General features: G+C 46.3%; 1 protein-coding gene across 2 annotated transcripts in view; it reads right to left on the minus strand.

Annotated features, from left to right (window-relative positions):
• ROBO4 (roundabout guidance receptor 4) overlaps positions 1-24,473 on the minus strand; it is a 99,554-nt gene that overhangs the window by 51,265 nt on the left and 23,816 nt on the right. For both annotated transcript variants that reach the window (XM_079954937.1, XM_079954936.1), the window contains exons 3-12: positions 19,188-19,345; positions 17,388-17,508; positions 15,198-15,336; positions 12,409-12,536; positions 10,166-10,296; positions 8,886-9,105; positions 6,470-6,591; positions 4,325-4,496; positions 2,184-2,378; positions 596-638 (exon numbers count right to left, since the gene is read on the minus strand). In XM_079954937.1, the coding sequence (XP_079811063.1) occupies positions 596-638; positions 2,184-2,378; positions 4,325-4,496; positions 6,470-6,591; positions 8,886-9,105; positions 10,166-10,296; positions 12,409-12,536; positions 15,198-15,336; positions 17,388-17,508; positions 19,188-19,345 (1,429 nt within the window). The remainder of the gene's footprint in view (positions 1-595; positions 639-2,183; positions 2,379-4,324; positions 4,497-6,469; positions 6,592-8,885; positions 9,106-10,165; positions 10,297-12,408; positions 12,537-15,197; positions 15,337-17,387; positions 17,509-19,187; positions 19,346-24,473) is intronic.

Genomic DNA, 24,473 nt, shown 5'->3' on the forward strand with positions numbered 1-24,473 from the left:
CCCCTTACAAGAAGACTAAACATATATAGAGACTCTTTAGAGACTCTTGAGAGTCCCATGGACTGCAAGAAGATCAAACCTATCTATTCTGAAGGAAATCAGCCCTGAGTGCTCACTGGAAGGACAGATCCTCAAGCTGAGGTTCCAATACTTTGGCCACCTCATGAGAAGAGAAGACTCCCTGGAAAAGACCTGATGTTGGGAAAGATGGAGGGCACAAGGAGAAGGGGACGACAGAGGACGAGGTGGTTGGACAGTGTTCTCGAAGCTACTAACATGAGTTTGACCAAACTGTGGGAGACAGTGGAATACAGGAGTACCTGACGTGCTCTGGTCCATGGGACACTATTAAATGACTAAACAACAACAAAACATATATATAGAACTGCAGCGATTTTGTTCTGGTTTTGCATGACAAGGACAGGAAATAAAGAAGTGAAATTGCTATTTAATTCTGGGACACAGTGGTGGCGGGTGATAACTTGCCCCCTGATTGTCATCAAACATTCCACGACATTTAACTATTTTGCTAGAGCTGTCTTGCCCAGATATAAATATGCATGCATCCCTAGAGAGAGGGGGAACGGCAGCATACCTGTGTTTGATGATGGTGTCATCACTGGCGTTTCTATACAAACCTGGAGAGAGTGAGGTGCATGGCAAAATAGCATTAGGCAGGCAAACCTGTCTTCATTGACAATTCATTTTATGATTCCTCACTGCAGCTGACAGCTTCTCGCAGGGGCAGGGAGGCCTATTCGGCTCCCTGCTCCTGATTGCTTCTGCTGCCGCGGCCAAGCCTTCCAGCCAACCAATAGGGCCGGCTGGTGGGTGGGACTAGCTGCATTTAAACACTGTGGCAGCACTCAGCTCCCAGTTGGTTCCTGCTTTCTTCAGTTCTCCTGCTCTCCCTCCCTTTTAGGTCAGCTTCTTTCGCGTATTGACCTTGCTATGGACTTCGGTTGGTTGCCTTGGTTGCCCAAGGGGCCTGGTAGGACTTTTTTATCCATTTGGCAAATTGGCACCAGCCTCTTGGTTTTTTCGCCTACCTCGTAGCAATTCGTCACAACTTTCTGGTATTGGCAGTTAGGCATTGGAATATGTGTGCTGTGTTGGAGGATTGGGTATGCGCCATCATCTACCCCCCTCTTTTGGGTATTTCGTTAAAGGAATCTTGTCCAATGCCCTGCTGGTGGCTCAGGCCATGGCATGACCCCCAGTGACGTCATGGGGGAGCTTCCAGTTGTATTTGCATCAACAAGCTCCTCCCATTGGTTGTTAAACCTGAAATGACTCCCAGCTGTGCAGGGTGGAGTCTTGTATTGCTGTTTCATCCAATGCCTAAGCCAATACTACTCACATGCTGTAACCAATAAAGTTGTGGCCTAATTTTGCCTATTAACCTAAAATAATGTGTCTTTGTGTCTTATTATAATCCTATGCGGGTGGTGGGTCCTCGACTCACAAACCTGTCTTCACTGACAATTCATTTTATGACTCCCTGCCACACTGCATAAAGCCTCTTCCTAGGGCCAAACTATTAAGACCACAACTTAACTCCTGACCTGGGATCTCAAGTGACCTCTTGGTGTGCTTACTGTATTCAGTTGCTTGGGGGGCGGTGTTCAAGAAAGCAATGCCCCCCACATACAATCACATGCGATGCACATGCTGTGACATTTTTTTTCCATGCATCCCTGCTTAGAATAGAGCAGGGTTCCCTACACTGACCCAGCAATCTCTGTAAAACTCTTGGAAATCTTCCCAGGCCAAAACACTTCTCCCCAGGCTACATCCCTGCTTCACACTCTCCTTGAGTGTTTTGACCAGCTGGGATACATCCTTGGACTCTGATAACACCTGTTGCTTGCCAGGACGGATGATAGGAGAGGGTTGTGTTGACTGTATGTAGAAACTAGTCTATCGTACAATGGTAAAGGTTGCATAATAGCTGCACCCACTTCAGTCTCCGGCTCTGCCTATCACTGAAACGTAGGCTTCAGAAGGTTGCCCAGAAGGAAATGGGGCTCTCAGACTGAAAAAGGTTTCCCACCACAGGCAGAGAGTCCTGTTCAGACTGATACCCTACAATGAACCCATTCACCCACTCGAGACCCAGTGCAATGAGTTAAAACACTGCTCTTTCTATAAGCCTAAAGCCAGACTCTATCTGCTTCCCTTACCTTCACCTAGGGCATATGGACGTCTCCGGCCATACTGCCTGGCTTGCTGCTGGCAAACGTAAACCGTGAACGCCATCAGCATGACCCAGAGTGCTGAGCCCACACTGGCAATGAAGACAGGTTGACGCACCACTTCCAGGATGTAGTTGGCGGAATGGAAGTCTGGGGTCTTGGCCATCTTCTCGACTATCGGCCCTGGAAGGAAGAAGAAGAAGCGTTTGGATTTGATATCCCGCTTTATCATACCCGAAGGAGTCTCAAAGCGGCTAACATTCTCCTTTCCCTTCCTCCCCTACAACAAACACTCTGTGAAGTGAGTGAGGCTGAGAGACTTCAGAGAAGTGTGACTAGCCCAAGGTGACCCAGCAGCTGCATGTGGAGGAGCGGAGACGCGAACCTGGTTCACCAGATCACGAGTCTACTGCTTTTAACCACTACACCACACAGACTCTCAGTGGAAGAAGGTGTGATGGTGAACTTAAGCCACAGAAGAATGAAGAAGGTTTGGGCTATGTGTACACACAGTAGATGAGCCCTGGCCGCATGGACAACATCTTCAGTGGGAGGCACAGCTACAGGTGAGTGGCAGGGCACATGCTGCAGTGATGCCAGATGCCCATGGCAGCTGGAGGGGAAGAGGACCAACAGCAGGTGGAGCCAGAGCCAATGACAGGCAGAGCCAACTCATCCCAGTTTTGCTCCCCATCCTCCTCCCTACAAGGACTACACTGAGACTAAGGAGGAGGAAGCTACAGCCCTGTTAAGTATCATTGTTTTAATGTACATTGAAATGGGAAACAAATCTATAATGTGCCTGGATTGTACTGTGAAGAATGGCTGAAAATTTCCACTGAAGCTGATAACAGGTCAATCATTAAGTGGGGCTGTATCTCTGCTGGCTCAGTCACAAGGTGTTTAGCTCAGAATTACATGAAAAGGACTGTAGTACAGGTCTATGCATATGTTAATCTGGAGGCATTCAACTTGGGTGAGATGCTCTCTTTGTTGTTGGTGTTTGTATACTGCCCTATACCTGTAGATCTCAGGGCGGTTCACAACATAGAATTGCAAAATAAAAACATATTATTATTATTAATAATAATAATAATAAACAAAGACAAGCCAATAATCCCTCCTTTCACAGTCCATTTAAAAGGGCATCAGATGTTAATCATCCAAAGGCCTGGTTAAATGGAATGTTTTCGCCTGGCACCTAAAGGTGTATAACAGGCATAGGCAAACTCTGGCCCTCCAGATGTTTTGGAACTACAATTCCCATCATCCCTAGCTAAAAGGACCAGTGGTCAGGGATGGTGGGAGCTGTAGTCTCAAAACATCTGGAGGGCCAGATTTTGCCTATGCCTGGTGTATAATGAAGGCACCAGGTGAGCCTCCCTGGGGAGAGTGTTCCACAAACAGGGAGCCACTGCAGAGAAGGCCCCGTTCTCGTGTTGCCACCCTCTGGACCTCTTGAGTAGGAGGCACACAAAGAAAGGCCTCAGAGGATGATTTCAGGGTCCGAGTAGGTTCATATGGGGAGAGGCGGTATTGCAGTTGTGTGAATCTCTGACTCCAGGAAAGCAGCCTGAGGCTAATGGAGGCTGCAATGGATAAGAGACAGAGCTTTGGTTTTTAGCTCAGACTGCAAGATATTTATAATCTAAGATATTATGTCTCATGCTGGGATCAGTATACGAAATTATGCAACTAAGTGGATGTAAATTTATTTGTTCTAAGTTGTTTTGAAGTTCTGTAAGGCTGGATTTAGGCACATCAAAGAAGCGTTTCAGTTAAACACTTTGTAAATTTCATAAAGGGAAATCACGTTGACAAAAGACAGGATTCCACAGCGCCATCTGGTGGGTCACAGTGTTAGAACGCATATAAAAGTGTTTTACTTTACTAATATAAGTAAAGCTTCTGAACCATATTTTTGGGCTCTCGTCCATGAATTGGCACCATCCTCTTTTAAAGGCACCCTCTTTTGGTGGCCATCACTGGCACTGCTACAAGTCCCATCTACCGGAGCCAGCATAGTAAATGGTCAGGAATGATGGGAGTTTTAGTCCAACAGCACCTAGATTGCCACAGGTGTCCCCACCCTTGTACTAAGAGATCAGCTACAAAATAGCACCTCTGACCTACAGCACTGCAAACAGGATTACTGGGTACTCCAATTCCAGCTCCATTGACTGCTGCTACCTGCACGCAGTATTTTTGCCCATTAGCCAGGCCTGACACTTCTAGGCTGTGTGTTTCTCCACCCACTGTTCTGTTAGAGCCTGAGTGAGTTTCATTGCCCAGGAACCAGACCTGCAAACACAAGGCAAGAGAAGAAAAATGTCAGCCTGTCTCACACAGAGCAGCACAAGACGACAATTTCTGCAGAACAGAAGCACACATGAGAGGAACCAAATATATCCTGCACAGAGTCACACATCTAGCAAAGCAGTAAGAGGTAGATGCAATGTTGGGGAAAGATGCCAAATAACAGGGGGTGGCTAAGGCTAAGTTTTTTTCCAGTCTGTGGGCTGCATTTCGGGGGGGGGAGGGCACACATGCCAGTAGTGTGTGAAGCCAGAGGAATTGATTGTTTGTTTGTTTGATTGATTTTATTATTGATTTATTATTATATTATTTATTATTATTAAAATTATTTATTAAAATTATTTATTTTATTATTTATTACTCATCTGTCTGGGTTGCCGCAGCCGCTTTGAGCAGCTTCCAGCAAAATATAAAAACATAACAAAACATCAAACATTAAAAACTTCCCAATACAGGGCTGCCTTCAGGTGTCTTCTAAAAGTTGTATTGTTATTTATCTCCTTGACAGCTCAGGGGAGGGCATTCCACAGGGAGGGTACCACTGCTGAGAAGGCCCTCTGCCTGATCCCCTGTAGCTTCACTTCTTGCAGTGAGGGAACCGCCGGAAGGCCCTCGGAGCTGGACCTCAGTGTCCGGGCTGAACAATGTGGGGGGAGACGGTCCTTCAGGTATACAGGGCCGAGGCCATTTAGGGCTTGAAAGGTCAGCGCCAACACTTTGAACTGAGACAAGAGATGAGGCAGGCTGCTGGAGAATCCGGGGAGTTTCAGTATAAACAGATCTAGCTCTGAAGAGGACTGTATACTATACAGAAACTCACAACCCCACCTTTTGTTTTTAAATCCCCAAATTAGAAAGAGGATAAATTCCAGTTACCCTGACATGATTTCTGACCCACAGGGGTAAAAGGGATGGGTTGGTGGTACAGCCTCGCAGCTCGACAGTGCCTGCACAGACACATTTTCTAAGCAGGGAAGCGTTACTCCAACTAAGTCCTTCTCCATACTTTCTAACTAAAGAGCATACTGTGTGTCCGTACCTTAGTTAGAAAGTATGGCGAAGGACTTGGTCATGGAAGAAGGACTGGGTTTAAGAATGGGGGAAGCCAAGGATTGGAAGTCAAGCACTTTGAATTGTGCTCGGAAACTTACTGGGATCCAGTGAAGATCCCACTATAGGAAAAAGTGGGCAGGGCAAGGAATGTAAAGTTTTATCTCTGTAAAGTAGACTAGTTTCTACAAACACACACATGCCCCTGCCTTGCCTCCACCCAGGCAAGCAAGAAGCAATGTCAGAATTCAAGGACACATTCTAGCCAAGTAAAGACACTTGAGGGGTGAAGCAGTACCAGTGAGGGGTGCTGCCTGCTGAGAATTCTGAGGGCCAGGTCGAGATTTCAGGAGGGCCACATTTGACCCCCAGGCTTGAGATTCCCTACCCTGCCATGGAACGTAAGTCCAGAGTCAGCACATCTGCTGTACTTGTATAATATACAAGGAGCATGACAGCAGGCAAAAGAGGAAAGGAGCCTTGAAATGGCAAAGTAAGAACCATATGAGGTGTGGGTAACCTCTGGCCCTTCAGATGCTTCTGAGCTTCAACTCCCACCATCCCTGTCCATTGACCATGCTTCTTAGGGCTGATGGGAGCTGTAGTTCAGAAACACCTGGAGGGCCAAAGATTCCCTCGTGCCTGTAATTATTTCAAGAAACATAAAGACACGTAACTGCATGCCACTCAAGCACATCTCTAGTTTCCCCAGTTTCCTCAAGGACAACAGCTGGATAATGCTGAAGGGTTGCAACCATAGTTTTAATTGATCCACCCCCATGAAATGTTCTATTCCACCAGACCTTGGTGGAATACCACTTAATCATCCTCCCTCCAGATTCCTTCTATCCATCACCATCAACCAGATGTTGTGGTACCCAAATGGCACCAATTTCATTCCTCCTTACCTGGTAACTTTTGATGATACCATTGTGCATGTCTTGTGGAGGGGGCTCCCAGTGGATGATCACAGTGCCATTCACATCTTGAAATGTGGTGATGCTGATGCTTTCAGGGGAAGCACCAGGCACTGGGAAGAAAGGAAAGGATAGGGTTGCTGAGATATTTTTTAGGAAAAGAAGGAGCAAAAATTATTTGTGCAACAGGCCTCTAGCCACGTGCTATTATCTACTCTATTACCTCCTGCCTCCTCCATACAATTCAACAGCTCAAGATCATGAGTTCAGGACTGAGGGATCCCAATCCTTTGCATGCCTGGTGTTCTCCAAGAGAGGTGGCGAAATTAGCCTTGGGCTGGCACTATCAGCAGAAGACTAGAGAGCGTGGGATGGGGGAAAGTTCACATTTGAATTATGTATTCTGAATTCCATTTCATGACAACAAGGCAGGGTTCATATGCTCAGTGCTGCCTGGGTTTTGCAAAGGTGCAAGAGCACAGAAGAATCCTACTGGCCTCCAAGGGCTAGGTCAAAGCTCAGCCACATGCTTTGTAGACAGAAGGTCCTGGGTTGGTTCAGTCTTCAGTTAAAGGAGCCTCAGGTGTCACAGCTAGAAAAAGTCCTGTCCCTGGCATCTTAGAGAACTGTGTCCAGTCAGGTGAGACAATAATGGGGGAAACGGATCAATGGCCAAGGGAACCTGTGGCCCTCCAAATGTTAAGATTCTAATTCATATCACCCCAGATCATGCTGGCTGGGGCAGTTGGAGTCTAACACATCCAGAGGATGTCAGTCGTCAGAGGATCCAAATCCCCACGACAGGTTGCCAGGAACGGATAAGACAAGGGAAAGTCCTTACCAACTGCTTTTTATTCAATATTCACAGAGAGAGGCTTGGAAATGCAGCCTTTTGGAATAATGATGTTTCCCCAAGTGAGTATCCACCCCCCTCCCTCTTTCCCTTCATGCGTCATCACTATGGGAGCTGAGAAGTGCCCTCTGCCTTTGAGCTCTTTGCTCTCCTACTTTCAATGCTCGCCGGGTTCTGGAAGGGGTTGGGGGTTGGGGAATGCTTTCTAAAGACACTGTATCTGTCAGCTGTCGCCCCTTTGGTGCTTCTTCTTCTTCTTCCTCTCCCATTACTGCCCAGCTTTCCCCCTCATCTTCCTCTGAGCGGTGATCTCCCTCAAACCCTTGTTGTAATTCTGAACTGTCTTCTTCTCTGGAAGGGTCAGGCTGGGGAGGCGGTCTCCGCCATTCCTCCTCTGCCCTGTCCCTGACAGAGGGCCACATATCCCCCATGCCCAATATAACTCATTTCTTTATGTTCACATGCACCCCACTGCCTAAGGAAAGTAAACTGCTAGGCACAGATCACACCACATCACTGTCTCTAGAGCAGGATTGAGGAACTTGTAGCCCCCTAGATGCCTTGAAGGACTGCAACTAGGTGTAGCCCTGCTCTAGATGTATCTCTGCTCGACTACAACCTCCATTGTCCCCGGCCATTAGGATGTGGTGACTGGGACCGATGGGGGTTGGAGTCCAACAATGTATGGAGGGCCACTGGTTCTTCACCTATGTTCCAGAATATTTAGCCTTCATTATGAAAATGATTTATAGGTGGTACATGACCCCAGTCAAGCTTGCAAAAATTTACCACTTATCAGACAATAAATGCTGGAAATGTAAAGAAAATGAAGGTACATTCTTTCATCTCTGGTGGACATGCCCAAGGATTAAGGCTTTCTGGGAAATGATATATAATGAAATGAAAAAGGTATTTAAATATACCTTCCTGAAGAAACCAGAGGCCTTCCTCCTGGGTATGGTAAGCCATGTGGTGTTAAAGAAGGACAGAACTTTTTTATGTACGCTACTACAGCAGCAAGGATCCTTATTGCAAAGTATTGGAAGACACCAGATCTACCCACCCTGGAAGAGTGGCAGATGAAGATGACAGACTATATGGGACTGGCAGAGATGACTGGCAGAATCCGAGACCAGGACAAAGAGACAGTGGAAGAAGACTGGAAGAAGTTCAAAGACTTTCTTAATAAACATTATAAAATTAATGAAGGCTAAAAAGATATGGGTTTAAAAATTAGCGGTTTGCAGGGGCGTTGATTAAGGAAAAAGAATAGAATTATTTAAAACTATGGGAAATATGGGAAAGGATTTGCTGACAAGAAAAATGAGATTAGAATACAGAAGGGGGAGGTGCGAGGAGGTCGGTGAAAGTAGGTTTTGAAAATAAGATCTGAATTTATACTTGTTTTGTTTGTTTTGTATGTTGGTTTTTGTATGTTTTTATTGTTGTTTGGATTTGTGTTTTTATGTGTTAATTTGAAACTTAATAAATATTATTATAAAAAAAAACCAGAATATTTAGCCTTCAAAAAGAGGAAGTGCTGAAGGGTCGTACCTTCTTCTGGGATCCAGAGGTCCCTTACATTGCTGTCCAAGCCATAAACCTTTCCTGAATATGGTTGCACCTTGAATTCATACTTATAACCTCTCTCAAGCCCTGGGACGATGGTGCGGTGGTTGCTTTGGACATGCCATTCAGCCCAGTGTGTGGTCACAGGCAACAGGGAGCGATAGAACACCACATAGCCATCTATGCGCTGGGAAGAGGAGACAACCTTCAAGACAATAGGTGGGAAATCTGGGTTAACCTCTGGTTCAGAGTAGGAATGCAGAAAATTTGACAGTTTAAGCTTCTCCCCATTTCTCATTCTTCCAACCTTAAATTCACTTTCCCTGACTCTTTCAGCTTGCAATTTCTTCCTTTAAAAACATCTGCACAAAACTGCACACGATGCATGCATTTAGTTATACAATTTTGACTAATATACACATTTTTTGCAAGCATTTCCCTCCAATGTAATGTCATTTTCTTTGATATCATGTGCCTTTTCATGCACCCTTTTTATCTGGAGAATGATGTCATAGAATTTGGAGGCGTGTGTGGGTTTTGAAGGATGGCTGCCTTTCATTTGACTTGTTGGTTCACAAAACGTGAATTAAGCAGGCTTGCCTTAAAATGCAACATGGGTAGATTTCTCTCCCAACCCTAAATCAGAGAGAACTGTGATATCTGCAGAAACCACAGCATTGTTCGGGTCAAGCGACTCTTGGAGATATAGATGAGGTCCCTGAGGAACACAAAAGCTATGAAACAAAGTGGGAGTAGACAAAAGCCAAACGGAATCTTCACCCCAAATTAAATTAAATTAAAATTCTGCAAGCTTTTGCAATTCAACTCTGAACAGCCAGCTCAATTCAGCTCAAAATTTGGATTTTGAACAACATTCATGAACAGATTAAAACAGCAGTGTTCTATAAATCCCTGCATTTTACAGCTACTTTCTCCCTTTCATCCCCACCTCTGCTGCTGCAGGAAGTGGGAGAAAGATGTCTGCATTTTACAGGCTTCCTTTGGCTGTGTGTGCCTGTTCCCTGAAAACAATTTAACTCCCACGTGTCAGCTGATAAGATAAATCTTGGGTTAAATCCTCCTGGGAACAAGCATCCACACCTAATGCAGAACCAAAACCTGTCTTGCTGAAGTCACATCAGCTGATTGAGAGGTGAGCATGATTTGGGGAAATCACCTTGTGGGCCCAGCTGGAATGACCCATGGGTTTAGAGCATGCTGCCCCATCTGTTTGCCCTGTTACACCTTTGTTATATCTAATTCACCTTCCAATGCAGGTGGGCTGCTGGCGTGGAGGGGACAGCAGTGACGTTTGCCAGGTAAACCTTTGCATCCATCGGCTCCTTCAATGCATCTTTTGGCCTGTCCTGCTTGCTCTGGCCAGTGTCCAGGGGATCTAAAAGCCAAAAAAACACAAAAACAGACTCAAAGGTGGATCCTTGGAGAACCTGGACTTTACCCAAATTGAGAGATGATAAGGTCAGTCCTTTTGGAGTCCCACCTTCCTTTGCATTATGCTGCTTTCCTACAGGATATGGTGACCAACGCAGCTCACAATAAATGAAGGCTGCCATTGTGGGAATCGCTTGCAGGCGACCCCAGTGCCTGGAGACAGAAAGTCTGGTTGTGCATCCATAGCAATGACCAGAGGAGGAATGACCGCTGGGAGGAGCTCAGAGAGAAGAAACTACTTGGTGCATCTGCAGCAACACAACCGGATGCCTTCATCCAGAGCTGCCATCTACGGAGGGCTGTGGGGGCCAGGGAGCCTCCAATATTTTCAAGAAGGGGACCGCCCACCCCCAATTTTGTGGCTATCCTCAAAAGTACACGCCAGGATGAAGATGCTTGGCTCTGCCTTGTTCTTTTGAGGATCACCAGGGCCACGGCAGCACATTCATTTCACGAAGGTAAGGTGGCTGGCGGTGGGATGGTGGGCTGAGTTGGCCTGGCCGGGTTGGGGGGGGCATTGCTTATTGACTTCATGCACTAGCGAAGGGCCAACCCAATGTTGGTCGCAACTCAGTGCCTATGCTTTCATCTGTCCCCGCTGCAACAAAACATGTCTCTCCAGCCACAGCAGGCGCTGCAACCTTCCAATAGTTTGACTTCACCCTCAAAGGTACACTCCTCCATAATCTCCCAAGGCAGAGGGATGCCAACAATAGCAATTATCAAAATACATCATTTTGGCTTTCCTCTATGGCCTTCCCCAACCTGGTGCCCTCCTAGTTGTTCTTTAAAAAGGTAAAGGGACCCCTGACCATTAGGTCCAGTCATGTCCGATTCTGGGGTTGTGGCACTCATCTTGCTTTATTGGCCGAGGGAGCCAGCGTACAGCTTCTGGGTCATGTGGCCAGCATGACTAAGCCGAGCAGTGCACGGAAACGCCGTTTACCTTCCCGCTAGAGGAAGTTCCCGCTGGTACCTATTTATCTACTTGCACTTTGACGTGCTTTCGAACTGCTCGGTTGGCAGGAGCAGGGACCGAGCAACGGGAGCTCACCCCGTCATGGGGATTCGAACCGCCGACCTTCTGATTGGCAAGTCCTAGGCTCTGTGGTTTAACCCACAGCGCCACCCGCATCCCTTGCGCCACCCGTGTTAGGCTACAGCAAAAAGGTGAGGAACCTTTTTCAGACATATGGACATCTTCCAACAGTGGGCAACCTGTTGAAGATCTCACGCCAGTGGTATGTAGAGCCAAAGGTAAGAAGTGTGCCCAGAGGCAAAAAGTCAACAGTACCAAAAGTGAAGGCAGCAAAACAACAGGCATAATTCTCATCCTGCTATGGTAGACTACCTTCCTGTCACACAGAAGCCAGAGGTTTCTACACACAGGGCTGATCACAGGGGAAGAGGGGGGGGGCATTTGTCCCAGAGCCTCACACCCAAGTAACCATTACTTGGTGTGTGTTTTTTGGCATTTGGTTAATTTCCCAGCTTGTTTTTTATGCACATTGAAGCGAATTGTGACACCCTCTCTCAGCTTGGAACTGCAAAATTTAAGAAATGTGATTTGCCAAAAGACATAAATGTTCTTGTTAACTGATTTTGTCACATGCTTAACATCAGCTGTTTCCTCCCCCCCCCTCAATTCTTCTGTGCATTTCACAGAAAAGGAGTAGAAAAAAAATTGTTAAATTAAAAAAAGAAAACACCTCTCACTTTTTCTCTTTTTTCTGGAGGTGGGCATGTGCTCCTATTTTGTTTTCATGTGCTGTCCTTTTTTCACAGCTGCATAATGTTATGAGTTGGGGGGGGGACTAGGCTGTATGTTGAGACCCTTTGAATGCCTGGCTGTCCCTCCCCTTCTAATTCTTGAAATAGCCAGGCTAGCTTCCTGGTGAGGTCATTCTTCCTTCAGGCAAACCAGAGCCATTGTCATAGCTGGCCAGGTCAAGCCCTCGAGGAGCATGCCTGGTCACAGGGGGAGTGGCTTGGGAAGTGGGTGTGGCCTGGACAAGGTCCCAAGGGCCAAATATTGATATTGATAAGAGTCGCTTACCCTGCACAGTTAAAGATGCTTTGGCAGAGATGGTTCCCACCTGGTTGCGAGCAGTACAGACATATTTCCCAGCATCGTTCATCGTCAAGTGCTGAATCTGAAGGATGTTTTCTTTGTTTACTTCATACCTGTGGGGAGCAGCGGTACGGAACCCACAGTCAATGACCAAGGCTTTCTTTGCAAATGCATGTTCATCCCTAAACACAGCTGCAATGTCCGGAATAGGGCCTGCATGTGTGAAAGAGCCATCACAAGTCCGCTCACCCCTTTTAGGTTTGCTGGCATTTCAGGATGGCAGAGGCTCCTCCAAGGCCCCGACGAGGGGGTAGCATCATCACAGCCCCATATGGATAGGGGGCATGGGCATAAGCCCACGCCTCCTATCAGAGGCCAGGTCCTAGCCTGCATCCCAGATTGGCAAATGGGGATGCAGGCTAGGACATGGGCTGGAACGTGGGGCGGAGTCAACAGGGTGGGAAGGCTGTTAGAATTCCTGCTCCGTGATAGCAGTCATGGTATTGTTGTCTTTCACATGACGGTGTATGTTTTGACTTCACAAAGTGCAAAGTGACGGAAACAGGATGTTTGTGTTACTGTGTTCCGTGAAGTGGGACTATTGTCCTTTTTTCATTCTGTTTGCTGTCTGATGCTAGAGGGAGAGGGAGCCATGTTGCAGTGCTCCATGTGTGTTTATATGTAAATAAAGTAGATTAGCCAAAATGCTGAGTTGCTGAGTTCTGTTACGCAAGCTGCGAAGACTCTGCGGATCCCTAAGTGTGCCGATGTCTGTTGGCATTGGTCGCTGTGATGTTTGGGCAGAAGAAAGCTTTTGAAGCTCCCGAAGGATTGACCAAGAGGGAGAGAACATGCTAGTCGGGCATGTGTCTCTTCCAGGGTCCTACTTGAGTGTAGGACGAGCTCCTGACAAAGGCTTCCCTTGGGTCCGTTCCCTGGCAATCTAAACAGCCCTCACCTGGGGCCCTACCTGCTTTCCCCTCGTCGGGTTTCCCACCCAGCCTCCCTTGGTTCAAGCTGATGTTTAAGGACTTTGCTGTGGCTACGGCAGTCGCCGTTTTATGGGGCCAGGTAGGAATTTGTCCACCAGGCCAATTGGCTCCAACCCGGTGGTTTTGCCTACCTCATAGCAATCGTCACAACTTGGTTGGGCATTGCGGCAATCCTTTGTCTGGGATGGAGGGGAGGCTGTAGTCTCTGCCTGCCCCTCCAAAAGCTGGGGTATCCTGCTAAAGGGATCCAGGGGAGTGGCCATGTCCGTGGGGCCAGGGGGGCCAGGGCCGAAGGCCCTCCCCCAGACGGTGGTATCTGCAGGGGTCACCCTATCTGATGTAAATCTTAGGACAACCCTCCACCTGGATTAACATATGTATCACTTCCAGTGGACAGGACAGAAGTATTTTGATTGCCCCATGCCCAAGCCAAACCTCTTTCATCTGTATTCAATAAAGTTATGGCCTGTTGCGATCCGAACCAGTCTATGTTGTCCCTTATATGTCTGAGGGTTGGGGGCAGAGGAGCACAATGCCTGGAACTCACAAGAGCAAATGCCAAGGACTCTGGTCTGATGTCATGCTACTCTTAGCACTGTATGTTCCAGGGAAGGTCATTCACACATCCAGCTGCAAGTGCTCAAGGCACACTCTGTATCGCTCTGATGGTAATGTTAAGTGATGAGATAAAATGTTAGAGCAGCCTTGCAAATTGGTCCTGGATAGCTCAGTTGGCTAGAGAGTGGTGCTGATAACACCAAGGTTGCAGGTTCAATCCCTGTATGGGACAGATACATATTCCAGCATTGCAGGGGGTTGTACCGGATGAACCCTTCCAATTCTATGAAAAGCTACTAGTCTATGATGATAATGATTCTTTTTTAAAAAGACCAACTTGCAATAAAAAATTACTAGCCTGCTAAGAGGCGAGTAGTCTGCATAGCCATACACAGAAGAAAGAAAGACTGATCTGTCCAATGCTAACTGACCCAGAAGCTAGATCCAGCAATGTTTGGCTTCTTCTATTTCCACAGTTTACCATTGGGCTCATCTTTAGGATTTGCCACCCGGACTGATAGCAGTAGGTGAGGAAATCAAGGAGAGGCAATCTTCAATGGATACTAGCCATAACAGCTCCAGGATCATCATGACTCCCAATACGAATTGCCAGTGGGAGAGGACTATGGTCTTCAAAATCTGCTTATAGCCTTTCTAGGGACAGATGGTTGGCTGCTGAGGGAATCACAGAGGCAGAATACTTTTGAATACCAGTTACTGGGGAGAGAACTATGGTGTTCATCTTCTGCTTGCCAGTTTCCCATGGGCATCTGCTTGGCCACTGTGGAGAACAGGGTGCTAGATGGGCCTTTGGTCTGATCCTGCAGCCAGGCTCTTCTTAAGTTCTGCCTTTGTTCCTCTGGCAATAGCTAGGTGACATAAAAGCAAAATCTGAGGAATAAATCCACAGTGGGAGCAGCATCAACCCTTTGATGTGCTTCCTATAAACACCAACTTTGAGACCTATTCTGACATTTGAATGACATATATTAATCTGCAAGTGTAATTTAAGATGGATGTTTATTGTATTGCAAATGCGGGGGCAAAACTTTTCTGTTGTTTTCCCCCCTGTGTCTTTTTTCTTCTTCTGTCTTTAATAAATTTACAATTAAAAAATCAATGAAAAACACACACAATTTGATCTTCCTTTCACAAGCTGCAGTGCCATGGCCAAGCAGAGAGTGACAGCGAGAGAAATCCTCTGAATCTAACAGGTATCCTCACCTTCCGGAGGGAAGCTCTCCCGTTTCCTTGTGCCACTGAATGGCAGGCGTTGGGTCTCCATGGACTCCACACATGAACAGGACGGTGCTGCCAAGCTTGGCCACGACATCATTAGGCCTCCGAGTGAATACTGGCTTTTCTTGGATAGGAGAAGCAGACAATCTAATCAAACCGAATAGTCCCTTAGGGTTATGGAAGCTCTCACTAGCAGAGTGGGTTTTATGGGGTCAGAGCCCACCAACATCTACTCAGAGTAGACCCCTTGAAAGTAATGGGTCTAAATCGGCCATGTCTCTTAATTTCAAGGGGTCTACTCTGAGTAGGGAGACACGGGTGGCACTGTGAGTTAAACCACAGAGCCTAGGACTTGCCAATCAGAAGGTCGGCGGTTCGAATCCCCACGACAGGGTGAGCTCCGCTTGCTCGGTCCCTGCTCCTGCCAACCTAGCAGTTCAAAAGCACGTCAAAGTGCAAGTAGATAAATAGGTACCGCTCTGGCGGGAAGGTAAATGGCATTTCCGTGCACTGCTCTGGTTCACCAGAAGTGGCTTAGTCATGCTGGCCACATGACCCGGAAGCTGTATGCTGGCTCCCTCAGCCAATAAAGTGAGATGAGCGCCGCAACCCCAGAGTCGGTCACAACTGGACCTAATGGTCAGGGGTCCCTATACCTTTTACTCTGAGTAGGACAAGCGCTGGATACAGCACACGGAGTCCAGCCATCCAAAGACATAGCTGCTTTTCAGCAAGATGACCCACCTCTCTGTCCATCCATGCTTTCATATTAATGCTCTTTCCCACACTTCCTGGTGATGGAACCAGTAAAAAGGAACTCATAGGAACATAGGAAGCTCCTTTATACCAATTCAAACCATTGGTCCATCTAGCTCAGTATTGTCTGCCAGTGGACACTGACTCTCCAGAGTTTCAGACATGGGACATACCCAGTCCTACCTGGTGCCAGGCTTCAGGGAATCACCTTCCTCTCCCTTTTGGCAGCAGATAACCAGAAGAAAGGAAGGGAGTATTCTTACCCGTTAGAAACTTTAATAATCACAGTGAGAGAACAAAGAATCCCTGTCCTAGGAATGGCGGTGCTCCCAATTAAGGGTTCCACTCACTTCCTCCCTAGTCCCCCACGTCACTGCTGTGTCTTGTACGCTGAGCTCGTAACCACTGTGCTTTCTGTGCTGCCACATTATCAGCTCTTCTTCACCTTGGGCTGAGCGAATGAATGCTTTCCAAAGACAGTGAATCTGTTAACTCTCTCTCTCCCAGTGCATCTTCTCCTAGCTGTTCCCCATCCAGTATTTCCCAGCTTTTGCCTTCTGAACTATGTCCCTCTGCAAACCACTGTTCCAAATCTATACTGTCCTCCTGCTCCTGGGAAGATTCAGGATCCTGATCAGGAGCAGGGGGAGGGGGAGGGGGAGGCTCCCACCATTCCTCCTCAGTGCAGCACTCCTCAGTGTGGTCCCTGACACCTGGGGACTGAACCTGGGACCTTCTGCTTGCAACACAGGTGTTCTGCCACCAAATTATGGTCTTTCATATTCAGTTCATATTCTGGATCTGAATATGCTAAATGACCCAGCTGCTTATAATGATGCCACATCCCCAAAGAAAGTGTTGTGCATCATCTCATTCATGAAAATAATAATAATAATAATAATAATAATAATAATAATAATAATTATTTATTTATAGCCCGCTCATCTGGCTGGGTTTCCCCAGCCACTCTGGGCGGCTTCCAACAAAATATTAAATACAATAGTCTGTCAAACATTAAAAGCTTCCCTAAACAGGTCTGCCTTCAGATGTCTTCAGGATCACTTCCCCTTTCAAAAAATTGACTTTCTAATATGTTTCCCATTGACTAAGTAAATACCTTTGTCCTGCCAGCTTCAGTACGATGCACAAATTCAATACCTGATGCTGGTGTAAATGATGGGAAACAAATACCATGATAATTCAACAGTTATGGTTGTGCGATGCTCTCGTTATCTCCATAAGCACTTCTGTGCTCTGCGCAGTTAGGTGACGCTCATGTCTATACATTTTGCCAATCAGCCCCAATGTGGCACTTATCTGTGGTGTAGAGATTCTCACCAGCTGATGGAACACCCACCAAGGGCATAGCTCACCCTGGTGGGGAAAGATGGGAGGAGCCATCCCTGTTCCCTTCCTTACCCAAAATGGAGACCAAGGCAGCTCTGCTCGCTCGCTCTCCTACTTGATTGGTGGCCATGCAGACATATGCTCCCGCATCGCTCTTCAAAGCATGAGCTACCAAAAGCTTTGTGTTGGTCACCTGTCAAAATGGGGTGAGGTAGAGGAGAAAGAATATATTGGAGCTCCACGAGTATTTACTTGTCCCTTTTGATGTGTGGCATAATGGTTAGGGTGTTGGACTATGACCTGGGAGACCAGAGTTCAAATCCCCACTCAGCCGTGAAGCTCAGTCACCTTGAACCCGTCACCAACTCTTAGCCTAACCTTCCTCACAGGGTTCTTGTGAGGATGAAATGGGGGGGGGGGGGAGGCGAATTGTGCATCCCACTTTGAGTTTCTTGGAAGAAGGTGATATATAAATGTATTAATAAAAAAATATATAAAAATATTGTCATATTTTCTGGGAGTCTGTGAAATGCATTTTCTCTGGGCAAAAAAAGGACAGCTGGCTTAGCAAATGGCTCAGCAACTTCTCTACATATTCTTCAAAGCATACACACACACACACACACACACACACGACATCACAACATCACAACATCACAACATCACAACATCACAACATCACACAATACACAATTGTGCAAAATAATTTCAACATAGCAATGACAACACAGTGCACAGTACAATTCCCAAGCCCACTAAATACATCCACTTAAAGGTAAAGGTAAAGGTACCCCTGCCCGTACGGGCCAGTCTTGACAGACTCTGGGGTTGTGCGCCCATCTCACTTAAGAGGCCAGGGGCCAGCGCTGTCCGGAGACACTTCTGGGTCACGTGGCCAGCGTGACATCGCTGCTCTGGCGAGCCAGAGCCGCACACGGAAACGCCGTTTACCTTCCCGCTGGTAAGCGGCCCCTATTTATCTACTTGCACCCGGGGGTGCTTTCGAACTGCTAGGTTGGCAGGCGCTGGGACCGAGCAGCGGGAGCGCACCCCGCCGCAGGGATTCGAACCGCCGACCTTTCGATCGGCAAGCCCTAGGCGCTGAGGCTTTAACCCACAGCGCCACCTGCGTCCCTTTAAATACATCCACTTAGGGTGGGTTTATTTTCAGAGAAAATATAGCTAAGTTCCTCAGTGTAGCCATCAAAACTAGGAAACTGGGATACAACGGTTAAAGAGAAGATGAATTCCAAGCCAAAGTTGTCTGTAGTTTAAAATTAGTTTTGATAATGGGGTTGTTGTTGTTGTTGTTTTGTTAAAAATAAAAGGCGGAATCTGTGTGTATATATATTGCCTTTTTATCCTCTCTACTGTGGTTGTTGCGGCTACATTCCCATCTTAAAGCACATGGCTTCCACCCCCAAATCGTGGGAACAATAGTTCTCGAAGCTACAATTCCTGGCACCCTTAACAAACTATAGTTCCCGGGATTATTTGGGGGAAAGCCATGTGCTTTAGAAGATGTGGTGCAATTGTGACTTTGATAACTATACACTGTATCTGATATGGGCTGCATTGATTGATTGATTGATTGATTGATTGATATCATTTATATCCCACCCTCTTCTCCAAAGAATTCAAGGTGCCACACATGGTTCTCCACCTCCTCATTTAACCCCCACAACAACCCTGTGAGGTCGGCTAGGCTGAGAGATAGTTTCTGGCCCAAGGTCACCCAGTGAGCTTCATGGCTGAGTGAATATTTGAACCTTGATCTCCCAGGTCCCAGTCTAACACTCTAGCCACTACACCACAGCGGCTCTTTAAAAAACCACAAAAAGCATTGCTACTAGATGTGTTGTTTTTGATTACCTCATAATGACCATTTTCCTCATTTATGGGGACGCCGTTTTTTTTCCACGAAACGGTTGGCTCAGGGTGTCCTCTAGGGGGCAAGCATTCCAGCACCAATTGTTCTCCAGTTGTCACCACCAAGTTGCTGGGATGAAGCCGAAACTCTTCTTGCAGAGCTATGAGAAAACACAAATATATCCTAAATAAAATTCAATAATAATAATAATAATAATAATACTTTACTATTTGTACCCTGCCCATCTGGCTGGGTTTCCCCAGCTACTCTGGGCGGCTTCCAACAAAGATTAAAAATACATTAAAATGTCACACGTTAAAAACTCCCCTGAACAGGGCTGCCTTCAGATGTCTTCCAAAAGTCAGGTAGTTGTTTATTTCCTTGACATCTGGTGGGAGGGCATTCCACAGGGCGGGCGCCACTACCGAGAAGGCCCTCTGCCTGGTTCCCTGTAGCTTTGCTTCTCGCAGTGAGGGAACCGCCAGAAGACCCTCGGTGCTGGACCTCAGTGTCCGGGCAGAACGATGGGGGTGGAAACGCTCCTTCAGGTCTACTGGGCCAAACCATTTAGGGCTTTAAAGGTCAACATGGGGTAAGCAACAGTTCCCAGTATTCTTTGGGGGAAGCAATTTGCTTTAGCTGCACATATGTCAATGCGGCCTACAATTTTGCAACTGAATTTGTCAGTATGTGTTTGAATCCTACCTGAAAACAACAACCGACTAGAACAGTCCAAACATTTTTCAAAGAGGGCCAGATTTAATGAAGTGAAGGGCCATGAGGGTCGACCAAAGGGCCAACCAAAGTTTTTAACCTTTTTTTAGGATTGAAGTTGTTGAGCTTTTTTTAGGATTGATGTCGAACTGCCACAAGGGCCAGATTAAACCAACCTAAATTAGCCGCACCAGTAGAGGGTAACCCCGATCACGTACTAATTTTTTTTTAGAAATTTAAGGTGCAAAGAGCTGTTCATTGTAGATTAAGCAGCAAGGGGGGATAAGTGTAAGAATCCTTCTTTTGCCCTCTGGTGTTGACTGTGTTTATGCAAAGGAGCAGGACATACTGCATGCTTTTTAATTACTCAGTCATTTCCAGAGGTTGCATTTTGTAAGCAGAATCAAGCACTGATCCAGCTGCCTTTCCGCTCCACTTGACCAAATTTGGAGGCTAAACTTCCATGTTCTAACACCAAGGAAGGATGATGCAGTTACAAGGATCGCTCCTTGAGCGCTTTAATTCCTTACAAATTAAGGGCAAGAGCCAATAATAGATAAACATGCTAAAAACAACAACTTCAATAAGGAAACTATCAATCAAACAAAATTCCAACCACAAAGTCATTGGATGTTGTGAGGGGTAGGGATGCTTAAAACAGGAAAAGCTGAACCAGCAGAATCAATCATAAACCATACTAAACTTAAAAGTGAGTTTATTTGGTGCAGCCACTCTATTGTAACGGCAATAAAGCACATCCCATTAATTTCAATTAGTGTGTTGAGCACTTGTTTAACTCTCTCCCATCAACATCAATGGTGCTTATTTCACTTGCGCTCGATGATTGTATCCTAAGATTTTTACCACTCTTCAAAGGCTTTGAATTGCCTCTCACATGTTTACTGCATCAAGAAAGCGCTGCAGTATAAATTCCTTAATTCTGGTTTGTATTTTACCATTACTTCGTGGATTCTAAAACACACATACACACACACACACATCCAGTTAATGTGTTTTTAATCATTTTCAGTGATGGTGTGCAGCTACATAAACAGAGGAGATGGAGCTTAAACAGGCACCCAAGTCAATGATGATGATAATGATGATGTAAGGAATTCAATTAACATTGCCATCCTGGGCGTGCCTAGTCAGAGAAGCCATACCGAGTAGGGTTGCCATATCTTGAAGAGCAAAAAAAGAGGACAGCCGGAGCCTCTACCAGCCCATGTGCCTCTTTCCCCAGCTTGGGCCAAGCCCAAGCAAAAAAGGCCCCCCCCCGATAAATGAATAAATAACACCGCCCCGCCCCTCCAAATCCTGACATTTCCTTTAAAATGTAAAAATCCCCCTGGATGGGCATGTTGGCCTCCCAAAAGAGGACATGTCCTGGATTTCCCAGACGTATGGCAACCCAAATGCTGAGCTCAGTGGGACTTCTTCCCAGGAACATGTGCATTGAATTGCAGCATCGATTGCCTGCAAGTGTGTAGTGTGGAGCTAACGTCCACCTTCAACCATGGTACGAGGCCGTGCAGCTGACAAAACTGCAACACACACACACAATTCCACAACAGTTGCTAGCCCAGAAAAAAACATACTAGCTCACATGCTCAGGTGCACAAAAGGCAGGAGTGGGGAACTTTTTATCCTTCGGATGTTGCTGAACTACTACTCATCAATGCACCCTAGCAAACATGCTTCCTTGCCTTCACTTTTTGCAAAGAAAGAAAGAAAGAAAGAAAGAAAGAAAGAAACCTATTTGGAAACAAGATGCTGGACTAGATGGGCCTTTGGAGGCTTCTCAAAATTATCATTTTTCTAAGGGTCAGTCTGCTGGACTGTACAAGTAGCCATTTAATGCCATCTGTTGTCCCACTTCACTCAAAGCGCCATCAGCTGCTGCTCTTTTGAACAATACAAAAGACCACCAGGCCATCAAAAAGAGGCCTGTTGACCAAAAGCCCCCCCCCCCACTTCAACATTACAGGTTGCATCTGATGCTGATGCTACTCAGAGCAGATTCATAGAAATGAATGAACCTAAGTGAATCACATCCGTTAACTTCAGGGTGCCTACTCTGAGTAGGAAACTTGCATTGCATATGCCTCCATTTCCCAAAGAGACCAGCCACAAAGGGCAGCGCCACCAGTTCTGCCACACTGCATACTGAGCCTCGGGGGCACTGCAACTATGACATCATTAATTGAACAGAACAGAAGGGGAGAGGCTGCGCCGCTGAACTTTGAAAGACCAAAGTCCACCCCTACCAGGCAGATACCTTCAAGAAACCCACAAGCGGAACATGAAGGGAGTTGCAGCTCTCATTTCTTAGTACAGAAAGTATTGATCTGATGTGTAGAGATCTTTCCTATTCTACTTGGTTCAAGAGGGTTCTGGAACGTTTTCTTTCCATATGAAAGAAACAGGCAGAAGGTTCTTGTTTGGGTTATTTCTTCTGAGAAGCTGAGTACAGCTGGTTTAAACTGGTTCTCTTATCTTTCTGTCAAGGCCATGCTGACTTTAATAATAAGGCTGGAAGGAGCCTGGGCTCTGAGCTTACTGTATCTGTCTCTTTGTTCTGGTGTGCTGTTCTGTACGCTATAGTGTTAAGGTTTAGTCTTATTATAAGTCATTGTAAGTTTTATTGTAAGTGCTGCAACTGTGCTAATCCTGAATGTACTGTCATACCTTGGTTCTCGAATGCCTTGGTACTCGGATGTTTTGGCTCCTGAACGCTGCAAACCAGAAGTGAGTGTTCCTGTTTGCGAACATTTTTCATCCAATGCGACTTCCGTGGCTTCTGATTGAGTGCAGGAAGCTCCTGCAGCCAATCGGAAGCCGTGCCTTGGTTTTCGAACTGTTTCAAGAGTCGAACAGACTCCCAGAACAGATTAAGTTCGACAACCAAGGTATGAGTGTATTGGATTTGTGACCATTGTGCTCATTTGCCTTCAGTAAAGCTCTGCTGGATGAAGTACAATTGCCTCTGGTCTACTTTTTGGAAACTCTTCATCGTGTTTAACTTTTTTCCTCCTTCGGACCAGCAAAGCTCAGCTGGCTGACAGGGAGAAGCCCTTGCCTGCTGTTACTGCCCATCAACCGGTACTATTCACAGATACAATGCCACTGAACCTGGAGTTTCCATTTAGCCATCAATGCTAATAGCCATTGATGGGCTTATCCTCCATATATTTGTCCAAGCTCCTTTTGAAACCATCTAAGCTAGCAACCATTACCCCATCCTGTGGCAACAAAATGAGAACTAGCGTGGCTATTTATGGGAAGCCGTCTTCCTGCAGCTACTTCTGCTTCAAATATAACAATTGCCTTGACAACCCGAACTGGGAACACAATCAGAAGGTAGAAACCCACAGAGAGGGAGAGAGGCAGCCTTTTCCCCTTGCCTTCCAGTCTTCTGCCAGCTTCCTGCATTCATCCCTCCTGAAGGATGTGACTCCTTTGTAATATAATCAAAAGTCCAGGAGATGAGTCAACTTCTTACAAGCAGCAACCTGCAGAGACCATACCTTAGGATGTTATTGCTAGATATTTTTAGACAGTTAAACAAAATAATCCTTAATTGTTTCCAAAAGTCTCCCGCCCCACGTTTCCCAGCGCAGACCAAGAGAAAAGATTAGGCTGTATTGCAGCGACTGCGCTGTAACAAAGAAATAGGTCAATTCTACTGCCGAAGAAGGATGGTAGAGGACTACAGATGGTGGAGAAATTTGGTTTATCTCCATTTAAATGGGAGCCCACCTAACTGACACTTCCCAATACAATCTGCTAACCAAAATGCAGCCATTCTTGAAAATTCGCACTTTCCTGAATTTTGCATTGAAATTCTCCAAACAAATAATGCACCAAAAAATGATGTCTATTTGGGAAAGTGTGTTCAAAAATATGCATATTAGTGAAGATAAGACATAAAATGAATTCATATTAGGAAATAATCAGAAACTATGGGGAAATTGTGCACGAAAATGTGCATATTATGCAAAAATTGCTCTAAAATGCCACTTAAAAATAAAATCACAAACTGATGCAGAAATGTAGAGACCTGAACTTGCAACTGGGAAAAATGAGAAATTGAGAGAAGCCCAAATCAACAGATGTGCCCATACAGGACTAATGGAGGGGGTTATATTTGCTGTGGAAATGAGAAAAGGATCTCAACATCTGGGAGGGAGACAAATTTAGCTGCCCCGACCATATGGGAATGTAAATATGACTTCCTAGTGCAGGGGTGTCAAACACAAGGCCTGCGGGCCGAATCCAGCCCGCCAGACCTCATCATGTGGCCCGTGTAGCTGCTGCTGGCCACCAGCCTTCACCTTTTATTCTCGCTTCTTTTTTCTTTTCTTTTTTGACACAAGAAAGTTTACATGGTGCGGCTCCCTACTCGCCTCCCCCCTTCACTTTTAAGGACGTGGCTGCTGCTTCAAATGTCCCTGCGTCTCTCAACTTGCACCTTCGTCATCGGGGGCCGAAGCGAGGTGGGCAGCTGGCTTCTCTCTCCCGCTCACTGCTCAAAAAGAGCAAGCAGAAGGTCAAGTCTCTCCGCGCCACGGAGG

This window comes from Podarcis cretensis (genome assembly GCF_951804945.1).
Source record: "Podarcis cretensis genome assembly, chromosome: 15".
NCBI classification, from domain to species: Eukaryota; Metazoa; Chordata; class Lepidosauria; order Squamata; family Lacertidae; genus Podarcis; species Podarcis cretensis.